Here is a 17,316-nt window from a genome sequence, read left to right on the forward strand (position 1 = left end):
TTTGGTGAGTGCTGTGAAGTGTGTAAACCTGGTGATTCACAGACCTGTACCCCTGGGGATAAAAATATATGTTTATAAAAAATAAAAAATTAAAAAAAAAATTTCAGTAAAGTTGCAGGACACAAAATAAATGTACAGTAATCTGTTGTGTTTCTGTACACTAATAACAAACTATCGAAAAGAGATATTAAGAAAACAATCTCATTTAAGATTACATGCAGAAGAATAAAATATCTAGAATAAATTTAACCAAGGAGGTAAAAGACCTATACTGAAAATAATAAGATATTAATGAAAGAAACTGAACTAGATACAAATAAATGGAATGATAGTCCATGCTCATGGACTGGAAGAACTAATATTGTTAAAATGTCCATAACAGCTAAAGCAATCTACAGATTCAATACAATCCTTATCAAAATTTCAATGGCATTTTTCACAGAAATGGAACAAGCAAACCTAAATATTTGAATGAAACCATGAAAGATCCCAAAGAGTCAAAGCAATCACGAGAAAGAGCAAAGCTACAGGCAACATTTCCTTGATCTCAAACTGTATTGCAAACTTATAGTTATCAAAACAGTATGGTATCGAAATAAAAACAGACACACAGACCAACAGAACAGAATAGAGAGCCTAGAAATAAATCCACACACACATGGTCAATTAATTTTTGACAAAAGAGGCAAGAATATGCAATGGGGAAAGAATAGTCTCTTCAATGGTCACATTGGGGTCACAATGGGGCAATGGTCACATTCAAAAGAATGAAACTAGACTACTATCTTCCTCATACACAAAAATTAACTCAAAACGGATTCAAGATTTGAATGTTAAGACCTGAAACCACAGAACTCCTAGAAGACATAGGCAGTAAACTTCCTGACATCAGAGTTGGCAATGACTTTTTAAATCTGATTCCAAAATCAAAGGCAACAAAAACAAAAATACACAAATGGGACTGTATCAAACTAAAAGGTTCTGCACAGCCAAGGAAACCATCAATGAAATGAAAAGGCAACCTACTGAAAGGGAGAAATTTGCAAATGATAGATCTGATAAAGTTAATATGCAAAACACAATGAACTTCCACAACTCAAAAACAGTAAAAAAAAAAAAAAAAAAAACAACTCCTACAACTCAAAAACATCTAAAAAAAAATGGACAGAGAATCTAAATAGACATTTTTGCAAAGATATACAGACGGCCAACCAGTATGTGAAAGATGTTCAACATCACTAACCATCAGGGAAATGCAAATCAAAACCACAATGATCTATCACCTCATATCTGTTACAATAGTTATCAAAAAGTCAAGAAATAAGTGTTGGTAAGGATATGGCAAAAGGGGAATCCTGCACAGCTGGTGCAAATGTAAATTAGTGCAACAACTATGGAAAACAGTATGCAGGATCCTCAGAAAGTTAAAAATAGAACTATCACACCATCCAGCAATTCCACTTCTGAATATTTATCCAAAGTAAACAAAAACACTAATTCAAAAAGAGATCTGCATCCCCATGTTCACTTTAAACCATTATTTCCAATAGCCAAGATATAAAAACAACCTAAGTGTCTATGAATGGATGAATGGATAAAGAAAATAGAGCATATATAGACACAATGGAATACTATCCACCTATAAAAAAAAAAAAAAAAAGAACAGTATCTTATACTATCTGTGACCTGGATGGACCTTGAGGGCATTATGCTAAGTAAAGTAAGTCAGAAAGTAAAAGATAAACACCATATGATCTCACTTATATGTGGACTTTAAAAAAAAAAAAAAAGAGCTCACAGATATAGAGAACAGACTGAAGGTCTCCAGAGGCAGGAGATGGGGGTGGGCAAAATGGGATCAAAAGATATAAACTTTGGGGTGCCTGGGTAGCTCAGTGGGTTAAAGCCTCTGCCTTCGGCTCAGGTCATGATCCCAGGCTCCTCGGATCTAGCCCCACATGGGCTCTCTGCTCAGCGGGGAGTCCTCTCTCTCTGCCTGCCTCTCTGCCTACTTGTGATCTCTGTCAAAAAATAAACAAAATCTTAAAAAAAAAAGATATAAACTTTAGTTTTATTGTAAGTAAGTTGTGGTGATATAATGTACAGCATGACTACGATGAACTGTACATTTGAAAGCTGCTCAGAGAACAAATCTTAAAAGTTGTCATCACAAAATGAATTTTGCCACTGTGTATGACAATGTATTTACACCAAAGAACCAATTAAAATGGAAAAAAACATATGATGATGTATTTTAACTACTTAACTGTGGTGATCATTTCACATTTATACAAATATAAAACCACTATGTTGTACACCTGAAATATGATGTTAATTATATCTCAATTTTTAAAAAGGAAGAAAATTATAAAGTAATACAGAAATCGGGACGCCTGGGTAGCACATTTTGTTAAGCCACTGCCATCGCTGCCTTCGGCTCAGGTCATGATCCCAGAGACTAAGATCAAATCCCACATCGCGATCCTTGTTCAACAGGGAGCCTGCTTCTGTCTGCCTCTGCCTACCACTCTGCCTGCTTGTGTGCACTCTCTCTCTCTCTCTAAAACAAATAAATAAAAAGTTAAAAAAAAAGTAATACAGAAATTGTTTTTGCTATTACTGTTTTTCCATGTCATAAAAGAAACACCAACCTTGGTTTATACTCCATTCAGTTAAATAAAAATGTAGAAATCTTTCTCAAAAAAAAAAAACAAAAAAAAACCCAAGACATGGGGGGAAAGACACGCATTCAGAGGCCAAGGGCAGAATTAGGGTCAAAGTAAAAGGAAGCTAAGAAGAAAGGAAATTTCAAGTGACTAGAGCAGAAAAGGAAAGGAAGCTCCTGAAGTCAGACTGCCGCACCCGGAACAGCCGTCCTAAGAAGCCCACCACTCGTGTAAGAGATAAAAGGGAAGTCCAGAATATGAGAATCTGCAATGATGTTTCTTTCCTTAAATCTATTCCCATTTGATTGCTAAGAAACAAATTTGAGTATCAAAGACTGTAGTGTAAATTTTAGATCAGGAAATTTTTTTAAGATTTTATTTATTTATTTGACAGACAGAGATCACAAGTAGGCACAGAGGCAGGCAGAGAGAGAGGGAAACAGGCTCCCTGCTAAGCAGAGAGCCTGATGCAGGGCTCGATCCCAGGACCCTGGGATCATGACCTGAGCTGAAGGCAGAGGCTTTAACTCTCTGAGCCACCCAGGCGCCCCAGGAAATTCATTTTTGAAGTAGTTTATAATGTCTTCACCGAATAGATGAAGGTAAGTGTGGCAACTATGATTCTAGTATGGAAAAAATAAAGTATTGGTAATACCTCAAATGAACTTAAAGAATGTTTTTAAAAATTGAATTTAGTGAGATTTTGAGATTATGTATACTTTTAACCTTTCTTTCCAATTACCTAGTTCAAATTCAAGCAAGTGGATTTACTTTTAGCTCTATAGAACAATCACTGAGGTCTCAAGTTACCAAAAGAATCAATTGTCTCACCTGGTAATTTTTTTGAGAAATAAAAAATACTCCTTTGAGGAGTACTACACAGAATATTACACAGAATATTCCTGAGGTTTCTTCCTGCCTTCCAGAATATTTTTTAAAAATTAAATAATTATACTTATATAACATCAAATCATTGGTTGAGACTAGTAACATTGTTATTTCAATTATTGACAGAAACTATGGTTTACCACTATGGTAAATAAACATGAAATCCAAACATTAAACTGTGTTGCTCTTAAAGCAAAGATGTGATATACCTTACTACTCACTGCTCAGAAAGCACCAGTAAATTATACTCCAGTCCAACATTTTCGAGGCTTTTAGAGCCCAACTGCCCATCAATTATTAGTCAAATTCTTTCATGAATTATATGGACAAAAGGTGTCTCCCTAAAAATACTTCCTCATCTTTGTGCTTCTAGTCACGTGACTGCCTTTAAATGGAACGCATCCTGTCCAGTGTCTCCCTAACATAAGTAGAAACTATAGGGGCGCCTGGGTGGCCCAGTTGGTTGAGCGTCTGACTCTTGATTTCGGCTTGGGTCATGATTTCAGGGTCATAGGATGAAGCCCGGGGCTGGGCTCCATATTCAGCATGGAATCTGCTTGGGTTTCTCTGCCTCTGCTCCTATCCATTGCTCTCTACCTCTCTTCTCCCAAATCAATCCCAAGCAAATCTTTGGGGGAAAAAAAAGGTAATAACTTTAGAGCACTTTAGCTCTTCCTCCCTCAAGACTCCATATGTACCTGGTCACCAAAACCTCTTAAATCTATCACTCCTTCTTCCCAATGTTAGTTTTAAAGTGCAGTCCTATCATCTCCTGCCTATAGTATATTAATCCTTAGGGAAGCTTATGAACAATACAAGCTTGGAGAAAGTAATCACAATGGCAATTAATTATCACGGTTCATCCAACCACTGTCCATGGAAGGGGAAGCATATTTTGACTAGTGTGGACCCTGGGCATAGGTCACACAGTGGTGGAGCCAAGGTGGGAACCCACATTTGTCTAACTCCAAAGTCTGTGCTTCTCACCCTATACTATAACCTGTACTACAGATATGTCCAAGCTAAGCTACATCTTGATTTGCAAATGCTGGTTGCAACCTATTAGTGAGTTATGAAATCACTTTAGTGAGTTATGAGCATTTTTCTTTTTAAAAAGGAAGTACAATAGAAAATAAAAGAGATCTTCATAGAAAGTACATATACTTTGCATGAGAGTGTGTGTGTGTGTGTGTGTGTGTGTGTGTGTGTGTGTGTGTACTGGGCAGCAAAATGCATTTCTTACTAGGAATAACTATAAAAAATTTGATGGTCTAAAAATATCTTGAAAACAGTAGGGACTCTGAATATAGTAGGTATGATAAGTTGAACTTAATTATGATCATGATATAGACAATATACTTTGGTGTCTTCCAAATTATTAGAAGGAAGATGTTCTTTGGGGTCCCGAGTGGCTCAGCCAGTTAAGTTTTCAAATCTTGATTTCAGCTCAGCTCATGATCTCAGGGTCATGAGTTGGAGCCCCAGCGGGAAGTTTGCTTGAGATTCTTTCCCTTTCTCTCTCCCATTGCCCCTCCCCATACTTGCATGTACTCTCACTCTCTAAAATAAATAAATAAATCTTTATTAAAAAGATGCTCTACAATTAAGATAGCTAACATTTATCAAACATTAAGTATGTAATAGAAATTATGCTAAATACTACTTTACATGAAATTTCACTGACTCCTTACAACAACCCATTTTCTAAAAGAGGAAAATGAGGTTTAAAATCATTAAGTATCTTGGTTGAGAAAGATTACTTACATAGTTTTAAGTGGTTCCCCCAAGATATTTTTCAATTACAAAGTAAAAAATAGCAACTTCACGGTAGAGAAACCTGGAAACAACTCCTTAGCCACAAAATCAAAGTCTTTACACCAGTAATAAGACAAAGCAACATTATGAACACCTGATACAATGCACTGAGATGGACACATCATCATTTTTGTGGTATTCTTGTCAAGTATGTGTAAATACACATAACTTCAGTCTCATTACAGAAAATATCAGATCTAAATTGAGAGTCTACAAAATAATTGAGCAGTCCTCTTCAAAACTGTGAAAGTCATGAAAGATGCATACAACAAAGCAAAACAAAACAAAACACCTAACTAAATAACCATCACAAATTGGAAGAGACATGGCAACTAAATGCAGCATGGAACTCTGGTACAAGGAAACTGATGAGAAAACTGGTAACATTTAAGTAAGACCTGTAGTTTACTTAATGGTATTATACCATTATTAAGTCAGTAACTGTAGAAATGGTTACATAAGATGTTAACATTAAGGGAAGTTGCGTGAAAATATGCAGGAAAAAATATTTTTGTAGCTTCCCTATAATTCTAAATATTTTTTAAAAACAAAGTTTAGAAAAATCATGATTGTTGCAAAGGGCAGGGGGCAGAAAGGAGGGGGGAAGTGGAAAAAGAAGTGAGGTAACTTGTCAAGGCCACCAGCCAGTAGTTGGGGAGAACCTGGTTTTAAGCTCAGGGAATCCCACACTCAATAAGAGAAGAGGTTAAAGGAAACGCTTTTCCAACTGAAGTAGAGAGGGAATGTCTCTTAATACCTCAATTTAATTTTCGCATAGGCTTTGCTACATCCCATTTAATTTATAGGGCCCTTTTAGTGAATAAATTGTATCCATTCTTTATGAAATAATAATAAAACATAAAGTAAAAGAAAGTTGAATTTAGGGATGCCTGGATGGCTCAGTCGGTTAAGCATCTACCTTCAGCTGAGGTCATGCAAGACCCCAGGGTTCTGGGATCAAGCCCCACATCAGGCTCCCTGCTCAGTGGGGAGCCCGATGTGCAGCTCCCCACTGAGCTCCATTTTCCCCAACTCCCACCCCATGCATGCTCTCTGGCACACTCTCTATTAAATAAATAAAATCTTTAAAAAAATTTTTTTGAGTTTATGCTATTATGGCCCATTTTTAAAAAAACTCTAACTCATATAACATAATAAACCATATGATCAGCCTACTTATTCAAACCATATTTTTCAATAATTTTGTACTGCCAATGAATTTAACCAGTTATGATGGCATTAGGTAAACATACCTATTTTCAGATAATAAAGTAAATTTCCCTTGTAAAACAAACACAAAATAAAATAAGATAAAATAAACAACTAAGGGGCACCTGGATGGCTCAATCAGTTAGGTTCAGGTCATGATCTCAGTGTTCTGGGATCAATTCCTACGTCAGGCTCCCCGCTCAGTAGGGAGTCTTCTTCTCCCTCTCTGCCCCTCCCCTCTGCTCATGCTCTCTCTCACTTAAATAAATAAATAAAATCTTTAAAAAAAAAAAAACTAAAAGCCCCAAAAATGAAATATTCCTTACGTCCCTAAGATGAAAGTTACAGTCCTCATTACCTTTACAGTCGTGCGAAAATACATAGCTTTTACTTTTCTCAAAAACATCTAGCTATCTTATAGAGGACTTAATTTTCAAGGGAAATATTAAACGTTACAAGTCCACCTTTTAAAAATGTTCATATTTTCTAGGAATAATGTTTTTTGAAAAATAAGTCAAAAATTTTAACACTTTAAAAGCTAACTTGAGGGTAGGCATTTCATTGACCTACCACCAAGCAAACTGCCTAGAAATGTAGGTATTTAAGAAACATCAAATTAATATTTCTTTATTTACTATAGGCATTATGTTAAGCAGCAAGTAAGAATCAGAAATTTTTTGAAAAGTGACAGGGCACTTAAATTATGTACAGTATAACATAAAATACAACTTCAAAAGACAACACGCTGGATAAAGTCTCATACAGACATACTTACAGTGAAAAAATTATAAATAAATGATGGTTCAACAGATAACTGACTAAATTCATTGTAAGATTTACAGAGTTCCATATAGTCATTAGAAGTCACTAAGGCTTAGTGACATGAAAAATACTAGTTGGCAACACAGAAAAAATTATAAACACATCAGAATTTTAACAAAACACAACTGCAATAGTAAATTTAAGGTGATCGTCATTTGCCTTATTTTTTTTACCACATTTTTTTACAATCAACATTTTTATTAGTTAAAAAATTCCTCTGAAGATTCCTTAAAGAAGCATGAATTAAAACTGATTTGATACCAATACAAAATCCAAATATGCATACAAATGCATGCAAATAAAACCATCTTTTCCAGTTTTATTGAGAAACAATTGGTATGTATCACTGTATAAGCTGAAAGCATACAGAATGATGGTTTGAATTACATATATTGTGAAATGATTACCACAGTAGGTTTAGCTATCATTCATCATCTCATATCGATAAAAGAGTAAAGAAAAAAATATTTTACTCCTTGTATTAAGAACTCTTAGAATTTACTCTTTAAAACTTGACTGTATATTGTATAGCAGTGTTAGCTATAGTCATGTTGTACATTACATCCCTAGAACCAACTTATCTAGTAACTGGAAGTTAATACCTTTAACCATCCTCCTCCAATTCCTCTTCCCCATCCTCTGCCTCTGATAACCATTAAGTCTGACCTCTTTTTTCAATGATGGTGGGTTTTTCCTTTTTCTAGATGCCACATATAAGTGAAATGATATAGGATTTTTCTGTCTTATCTCACTTAGCACAATGCCTTCAAGGTACATCTATGTTGTTGTAAATGGCAGGATTTCATTTTTTAATGGCTGAATAAGGAAAAATCATAAGAGAGTATCATTTATCCCAATAAAATATAGTATCAAGTTACCATAAAAAAATTTAAAACAGGCTAAGAACTATATATTTTAGTTCTTCTGAGCCATAAATGCATATTTAAAAATATCTCAGAAAGATAAAAACACCTCAAAACTATATATTCTATTTCAAAATAAGCTTAGTGCTTGAAGTTACCTAAATTAAATCATGTTTCCTGAAATATAAATAAACTCAAAATTCCTTATGATATACATAATCCTGAAATATAGGGGATTATCTATTTGGGATAATAAAGCAGCCTACAAAGATGCAATCTCTGCAGATGGACACGGGTGATATGCTGAAGGACCATCTTGTCTCACGTAAAACAACCATAAAAGGGAATGAGTTGTAATGACTAGCAAGAGCATTAGTATTGAGTAATGTTCAAAATTCAGTACATCAAAGGCAAACCTGCTGAATACCACTACTATGACCCTGAATTCTCTGAATAAACTGACCACACAGCACAGATCATAACAGCACAGGCTCTAGAGCTTGATATCTGAGATTGTATCCTGACTTTTCTTCCTAGCTTTCTAGTGTGCCTTGGGCAAATAACAATCTCTCTTTTCCTCAACCTTCTCACAGGAAAACTGTAAATGGAGATAATACACGGAATCTATCCTAAGTTTTAAGACTGTATGTCAAACATTCAACAATGGTGGCATAAGAAGTACTAAAAAAAGACTTCTAAGACTGCATGTAGTATTAAAATGATGACACAGTGGCCTAATAAGCAGGTCACTGGTGATCTTTGCTAATAGCAGCCTTGTATTGCTGTGGTATATATCCTCTGGTATCTATTTCAAAATCTATGCTTCTGTGCCTTTCTGGGAAACCACTTTGATGCCCAAAATGAAATAGAAAGTACATCTCTGTTACACACCTACTGAATTCTCTGTATTTTTTTATAAGTCCTAGTGCAAAAATGGCTAACAAATAAGATAAAAATTGGTAGAGATAATAGGCCACAAGAGGGCAATTTTCACGGTAGCCACAGAACCAATCATTAAATATAGAACAATACAATTTCTCAAATGATAAAGAATGAATATCCTAGAGAGAAACTTGTTGCTATCTCATTTATTCAAGAGACATGTGACCTCTGAAATTAATCAAACAGAAAATGGGTAAACCATGGTATACAAATTATATTTAATATTATTAGTTAATATTCATTTTTTAAATATCTACACTAGGAAATTCACTTATTTTGAACAAAATGGAATTAAATACTAAATAATTAAAGCAGGTTTCTATAGGTTTCTATACAGTTTTAATTAGTTTCTTACTCTTTTAGATGTCTTACACATAAATTTGAGTATTTTAAAATAGGTTTCTATACAGTTTCAATTAGTTTCTTGGTCTTTTAGTTATCTTACATATAAACTTTAATATTTTAGGTTACAGTAAGAGCCTACATTGTTGTATGGTTCTTTGTTTAATGGGAACTAATGTGTTTGGGAACACTAATTTTAAGAAAGACATGTAGATACACAATGTATGCAAAGAGATAAAATGAAATAGTAAATATCCCTTATATTTTTTACTATTGATCAATAAAATGAGATGATGATATAGCTCCAGTGCCACACAGATGAAGAGCCACACAGAGACAGCGAAGTAATCTTGCTTACCGTGCCAAACCGCCGCATGTCCATCCCAGAGAGTTGCCACTGTCTTCCTTGCACCATCCCATAAATTATGAGAATAGGCTTCTTTTAATACATTCTTCCTCTTATAAATGTGTAAGAAAATAATAGTAAGATAGAGAAGAAAGATAGTAAAGTAAGGAAGTATTAAAAGTATTAGTGGTGTAAAAACCCACAAGAGATAGTTTGCAAAATTCAAATAGTCCTCCAACTGTTCCACACCAAACCATTCTTCAAGTATGTGAATCAGACAAGTCATATAGGGCATAGAATCTTGTCCTGTGCCACAGGTTTGATTTTTGTTTATCATTTTTCTTTAGGTGAAAATGACAAATGCAGTCTCTTTCTTCATTGTCATGGTAGGTCTTTAATTTGGCCACTAGAAGTGAAAAATAACCCAATGTTATTCCTTTCACAGTTGAAAAGTTAAATGTTTTAGTCTACATAAATACTACATAGAGTCATTTCTTAATACCAAAAATGAGTAGATTGCTATGGTTAACTTTGTTGCAAACTTCAATGTGAAAATAATGTTTCATTTGCATGTTCATGAAGCATGTCAGGTTTAGCTTTTGAAATAACTCACAAGCTTTAATTGAGAAAGAAAAATAAACCTGATGAAGAATGAAATTTCAGACTGATCTTAATAATCTGACTTACATCTTAAGTGGATCATACTGAATGTTTCTATCTTAAACCAGGTTATGTTGAGGTAACTGTTCTTCACAAAAGCAAGCATCAATATTTCACTCAATAAAAGTAACCCAATTGTTTAGGAAATGATGACATACATTTTTGGCTACTGTTTTTTAGAAGCAGGTTTACCAAAAAAAAAAAAAAAAAAAAAAAAAAAAACTCTATTCTTTTAACATTATGCAATAATAAAAAATTTATCACTGTCATTTCTATCTTATAGTCACTAAAATTTCTCTTAAGTGTTCAATGACTGAAACTATAGCCATACAATTATTTCATGTCACTTATCTCTAAACCAGTCACTTAACTTACCAGAAATTAAGTAAATTTCTTGTCCCAAGTTTCAGTGTATGTGCTCTGGAAAACAGCATACAAATGGAAAAACATATGATTAAAAAAAGATAATCATTAATATCTAGAGTTCCCATAAAATAAATATCAAGACACATTCACAAATGTGTGACATATATTATAGACCCACACTAGTGTATCACAGTTAAAAATTATACTCATGCAACCAAAGATTTAATGAGGACAGCTTTACACACCATTTATGTCCATTATATAAAAACCACTTGAGACTTCAATTAAAATTCAGAGCTATTAAAAAAAGAGAAAAAAGAAAAAAATTTTCAGAGCTATAAAAACCTTTGCTTCTTTGGAAAAAAAGTTTGAAGGTAAAATGTGTAACTGACCAGGTCTCTTCTTAGTAACTTTCCCAGATAATAAGCCGAAGTCAAATATGATATTCAATGGTATAATTATATTAGCTCTTAGGATCATGTCCTACACAAGATTTCCTTCTTTCATTCCTATCTTCCCTGGTTCTGATTATATTCTTGGAGATATTTTATCATTCCTCCATGCTACATAATCTTTAAGAAAATCATCTCAAACCCTTTATAGATGAGGCAGGAAATGAGTAAATAAATAAAGGGATGGAGGGAGAGGGAGAGACAGATATACAAGAGCAGTTATATGTTGTCTTTATCCCAAGATTGTCTTGCTGACTGACTTATTAACAGGGCATGGAAGATTTAGTCTTACTTAATTTCCTTGTAACCAAAAGCATTTACTTGTGAGAAATTGTACACCTGCTATGGTAACAGAAGGTAAACACAACACACATTAAGCTCACAATCTAGGCTTTTTTTCCCCCTGAAGTATAGTTGACACACAATGCCATTTTTGTTTCAGGCAATGAACTTAGTGATCTGACAACTCTATACGTTATGCTGAGTTCACAATATGGCTACCATCTGTCACCGTACAACGATGTGGGCTTTAAGTACATCATATTCTCATCAATCCATCTAAAGTCTTGAACCCTTATAATGTATCAGGGTTTGAACATTTAGAAGGCAACAAAAACTTAGTGAAACTTACTACTTTTAAAATGAGAGCTTCCCCCACTGGGATGGCTGGAATCACAAAAATGGAAAGTAAGCGATATGGAGAAATTAGAACCTTATGTACAACCATGGTGAAAATCTGTTTCGCAGTTCCTCAAAAATCTAAACAAAGAGTTACCTAATGACCCAACAATTCTATTCTTAGGTATGTACCCCGGAAAACTGAAAGCATGCATTCACACAGAAATTCATGTATGAATGTTGATAGCAAAATTACTCCTAAGGGCCAAAAAAGTGAAATGCCCATCAACTGATGGATAGATCAATAAAATGTGCTCACCCCTACAGTAGAATATTATTCAGCCATAAAAAGAGATAATGGTTCATGCTACAATAGGCATGAACCTTGAAAACATACTAGATTAAAAAAATCAGACACTAAAGGCCACATTCTATATGAGTCCATTCATATGAAATAACCAGAATAGGCTAATCAATAGAGACAAGAGGGTAAGTGGTTGCCAGGGGCTGGGGGGAAGGGGCAATGAGAAGTGGCCACTAATGTTAACAAAGGTGTCTTTGGGAATAATGAAAAGGGCCCAGAATTAGATTGTAATGATGATTGTACAACCTGGGGAATACCCTAAAAACCGTGAAGTTGTACATTTTTAAATGGTCAATGTTATGCTAAATTATACCTCAAGAGAAAAAGAGATTTTAAATATTGTTAATAAATTAAAATACATGACAGTCTCTCAAATATGTTAAAAGGAGCTTTTCCTAGGCCTAAAAACCAATCATTTTGATGATCTGTCCCTTACTGCTTAATACAATGGCCCTAATAATCTAGTCTCATTTCTGACTTTAACAGGATCATAACATCTTGTGATTTTATTTTTCCTAAAGATTTTATTTATTTATTTATTTGACAAAGAGAGAGAGATCACAAGTAGGCAGAGAGGCAGGCAAAAAGAGAGGGGGAAGCAGGCCACCTGCTGAGCAGAGAGCCTGATGCGGGGCTTGATCCCAGGACCCTGAGATCATGACCTGAGCCACAAAGGCTTAACCCACTGAGCCACCCAGGCACCCCCCCATATCTTATGATCTTAAAACCTTTAGTACTACCCCCCACTCAAACTGGTAATAGAACTGTACTTCTTATCCTCAATTACACTCTGACTTATCAAACAAGCACAGTACAGCAAAGAGGGACATCTTCATAAGTAGTCAATGAACAGTGGCCCGGTGCTGCACACAAGAAGCTCCTTCAAAATAGTCATCCTCGAATTCGATTTAAACTTTCCGGAACAGAAAACTCAAAAGGTGTCGATTCCATCTTCAAAATCATCCAGATCTTGCACATACTTATCTCACTGTAACTTTTCCCTACTGCACCCAGTTCTACACCATAGAACCTTTTTCATTACACAAACTCTCAAGTTTCAACAAAGCTATGATGAGCTGTGAAATCCCATTTTCTGGTCAGAATCCTTAATTCTTTCAATCACTCCTCAGACCCTAGTTTCATAACCTTTCAGCACTCACGTCACTCCCGATGACAGATTCTAGTTGTATGATATTGAGTAACCCACTTGTAACTCAACTTGCTAAGATCTATAAAATTAGGATATGGTGGTACATATACTACATTAGATGATGATAAGTGCTATGGAGAAATATACAGCAGGATAAGAGAAAAATAGAGGTCTATATCACTCAAGAGGGTAGGAGGGAGGGTTGCTGTGTTATATACAGTTGCCTGGGAAGGACTCTTTGAAAGGTACATTTGAGCAGAGACCTGAGGAAATGAGGAAGCAAACTATGTGGGTATTTGGAGGAGAAGTCCTGGCTAAAATAAAAGTAAATACAAAGGATGTCTACTGGTGTGGTCTGAGGAGCAACAAGGAAGAAGGCTGAAGAAGAGTGATAGGGAGAGCAGTCAGAAATGGAGAGAGGAGTAGCACTGTAGAACTCTGTAGGCTTAGTTTAACTTTAAGTGAGATGAAGAAGGCACCAGAAGAGTGAGACTGCCTAACTTGGGTTTTAAATGACTGCCGTATTGAGAATACACTGCATAGGAAGCAAATAGGAAGTTCAGGCAATAATTGAAATGAGAGATGAAAGTGGCTTGGACAACGTGACAGAGTGAAAGTCTGTAAGAGATGATAATTTCTGGATATACTGTGAAGATAAAGCCAAAGGAGTTGCTGATGAATGGATGTACAATATAAGTGAGAGAGAGAGAGAAGTCTGGGATGACTACAGTGTTTTGGCAATATGGGTCTGTACTCTAGGAGACTCTGTTACTTATTGTATGACCTAGGCAAGTTACTTATTAAGTCTGCCTCAGTCTCTCCATCTGTAAAGTGGGGATAATAGCAGTACCTGTCTAGTAAAACTGTTGTGAAGAATACACACACACACACACACACACACACACACATTTTAGATTTTATTTATTTATTTGACAGACAAAGATCACAAGTAGGCAGAGAGGCAGGCAGGGGTGGGGAGAGTAGGATCCCCGCCATGCTGAGAGCCCCACATGGGGCCCGATCACAGGACTCCAAGACCATGACCAGAGCCAAAGCCAGAGGCCTCAATCACTGAGCCACCCAGGTGCCCCAAGAATATATGTTTTTAAAAAACGTTAGAAGAGTACCTTCCACTATGTAAGCCCTAAGTAAGCATTGATAGCATCGTCATCATATTAGCTTGCTTGTGAAAAGATGGAGTTACAGGAAGAACAGGTCTGGGATTGGAAGAGAGATCAGAAATTCAGTTTTAAACATGTAAAGATTCTAGCAGACATCCAAGTGAAGACCTTAAATAGGCAGCTGGTCATAGAGATTAGCAGGAAGATCAAATTTGGAGAAATATATCTGGGAATTGGGAATATAAATATTGTATGAAAACCATGAAACTAAAAAAGATCCTTCTAGGGAGGAAATATAGAATTAAAAAGAGCCCCCAGAACTGAACACTGGGGCACTCAACATTTTAGAAGTTGGGACAACAATGAGGAACCAGCATTCCCCTTCCAGGAGTGGCAACCTGCATGTCAAAGTAACAAAGTGTTCCCAAGAAGAAAGGAGTTATTCAGTGGTTTCAAATGATGCAGAGAGGTCTAAGAAATTATCATGGACCATTGGGTTTTACAACACAGAGACACTGACAAGTCCAGATAATTAAGAACTATTTTGTACAGTGGGGATGAAAGTCGGGTGGAGTAAATTCATGAAAAAGTGAGAGGAAATGAATTGGAAACAGCAAATATGGACAACTCTTTATAGGAATGCTGATGCAAAAAGGAAGAGAGGAATGTGGGCCAAGTTTGTTATTGTTTTGAGATGAAAGAAAACATGGTCTTTAATACCAATGCTAATGCCTCAGTGGGAGAGTAAGAAATAGATGAGGCAGGAGAGGAGTAATTGTTGGCAGCAGTCCTTGACTAGGCCAGAAGGGACAGAATACAGTGTATAAGAAAGGGCATGGCATGGCTCATATAAGACTTAAAACATTGGGTTATTAATTCATTTACTCAACATATGTTTACTAAGAAAATAACTTGTGCTTGACACTATTCTAAACACTTGGGGATACACTAGTAAACAAAATCATATGAGAAAACATATGTAAAGCACTTAGAACAATATGCCTGGCACATAGTAAGCACCTAACAAATACGAGCTAAATAAAGATAGACCTTAACTGTGTTCATTCAAGTCTCTGACAAAAGATGTGGACCAAGACAGTGCCCTAAAGTTTGTCACTAAAGAACTACCAGAAGAATCTGAATAATAAGCTTTTAAGTTGAAAAAATACTTACTTTTGATGGTGTGAGAGCAGGGCTTTAGAACTCAATGAACACAATCTTTTAATTTTGCAGAAACCAGTTAAAAAGAGAAAGCCAAGCTGACTTGCCCAAAGTTACTAAATTAATTCAGTGAAGAAACAAGGGCCAAAATTAAAACCCGGTTCTCCTACTTCCTACTCTGGTTTTCATTACACTTTCTTTAATCTCTCTCTTCCCCTCTCTCTCTCGGTCTGTGTCTCTCTCACAGAAAGGCTGAAAATGTTAAAATTGCAATCTCTGTTCCCTCTACTTCCGCCTAGCCCTCCTCTCCCTCCAATTTGGCATAGACTATATTTGACTCCTTACCAATCTATTCTAATCCAATTAAAAACTATAATTGTAGGGCGCCTGGGTGGCTCAGTGGGTTAAGCCGCTGCCTTCGGCTCAGGTCATGATCTCAGGGTCCTGGGATCGAGTCCCACATCGGGCTCTCTGCTCAGCAGGGGGCCTGCTTCCCTTCCTCTCTCCTACTGTGATCTCTCTCTGTCAAATAAATAAATAAAATCTTTAAAAAAAAAAAAAACTATAATTGTAAAAGATGTTCTGGGGGAGATACAGTATTTTAATTACCAAAATTCCAGGTCATTTCCTATTTAAAAAAAAATCTACAGTTAAACATAGCCGTGTGCATCACATATAAAGAAAATATCACCATGCTGATATTGCTGGTGAGGAACATTTACTGTAAATGACCTTATACATTTTCAAAGTAAGAGTATTTTGAAAAATAATACATCAGAACAGAGGAATTTTTGTTTTCTAGAAAGCTTTACAAAAATTAAACAATTTTTAAACACCCATTATCAGGACTTTTAGCACCATGGATGCCAACAGATCCATTTCTTACTTTTAGTATATAAGCCACATTGAAGATACACTGAAAATGCCGATTAAATTAAATAGTCACTGAAATAAAATTAATTTCCCTTTTCTCTCCTGCATTGTTAATAGTTGTTTAACAGGGGTTTAGGATTCAGCCCTAGTGAGTAAGCATTCCACTTCAAACTAAAAGAAGTTCCTCTAATATAAATTAAATAAATATATCTGGGAAACCTAATCATTTTATCTTTAAAACAATGCCCTTCAGATTCAAGCTTCAAACTCTAGTTTCTATTATGAACGACCTTTCAAGGTTTTGTGTTTTGTTTCTGGGTTGTTGCTTTTTTTTTTTTTTTAAACCCAGAATGTCCTTCAACTTCTAGCTAAAATCCTCCACTGTGATCATTACTATTCCAGCTTTTTTTCTTCACCTCTCCTCGTGCCCCAGATGCGGCCTGTCTACACCGGCGTGTCCGTAACTGTGCAGCACTCCTACTTTCTTGAGACACTCAAATGAGCATAGCCCGGATCCCAAAGTAAGACAGCAGCACGGATGTGGAAATAAGCAGTTCGTGTGGAAGTAAACATTTCACTTGGAAAATTAATTTTCTATTTCCATCCCATGGAAAACGCGACCAAAATACTAAACCTTAAATAGTAAGCCTTAAACACC

At 35.6% G+C, this 17,316-nt stretch overlaps 1 protein-coding gene across 3 annotated transcripts in view; it reads right to left on the bottom strand.

The window, feature by feature from the left end:
- TMEM68 (transmembrane protein 68) overlaps positions 1–17,316 on the bottom strand; it is a 49,730-nt gene that overhangs the window by 31,317 nt on the left and 1,097 nt on the right. For all 3 annotated transcript variants that reach the window (XM_059394592.1, XM_059394593.1, XM_059394594.1), the window contains exons 2-3: positions 10,929–10,973; positions 9,906–10,299 (exon numbers count right to left, since the gene is read on the bottom strand). In XM_059394592.1, coding sequence (XP_059250575.1) covers positions 9,906–10,230 — 325 coding nt within the window. In that variant the 5' untranslated portion in view covers positions 10,231–10,299; positions 10,929–10,973. The remainder of the gene's footprint in view (positions 1–9,905; positions 10,300–10,928; positions 10,974–17,316) is intronic.

This window comes from Mustela nigripes, chromosome 3 (genome assembly GCF_022355385.1).
Source record: "Mustela nigripes isolate SB6536 chromosome 3, MUSNIG.SB6536, whole genome shotgun sequence".
In the NCBI taxonomy this organism is placed as follows: Eukaryota; Metazoa; Chordata; class Mammalia; order Carnivora; family Mustelidae; genus Mustela; species Mustela nigripes.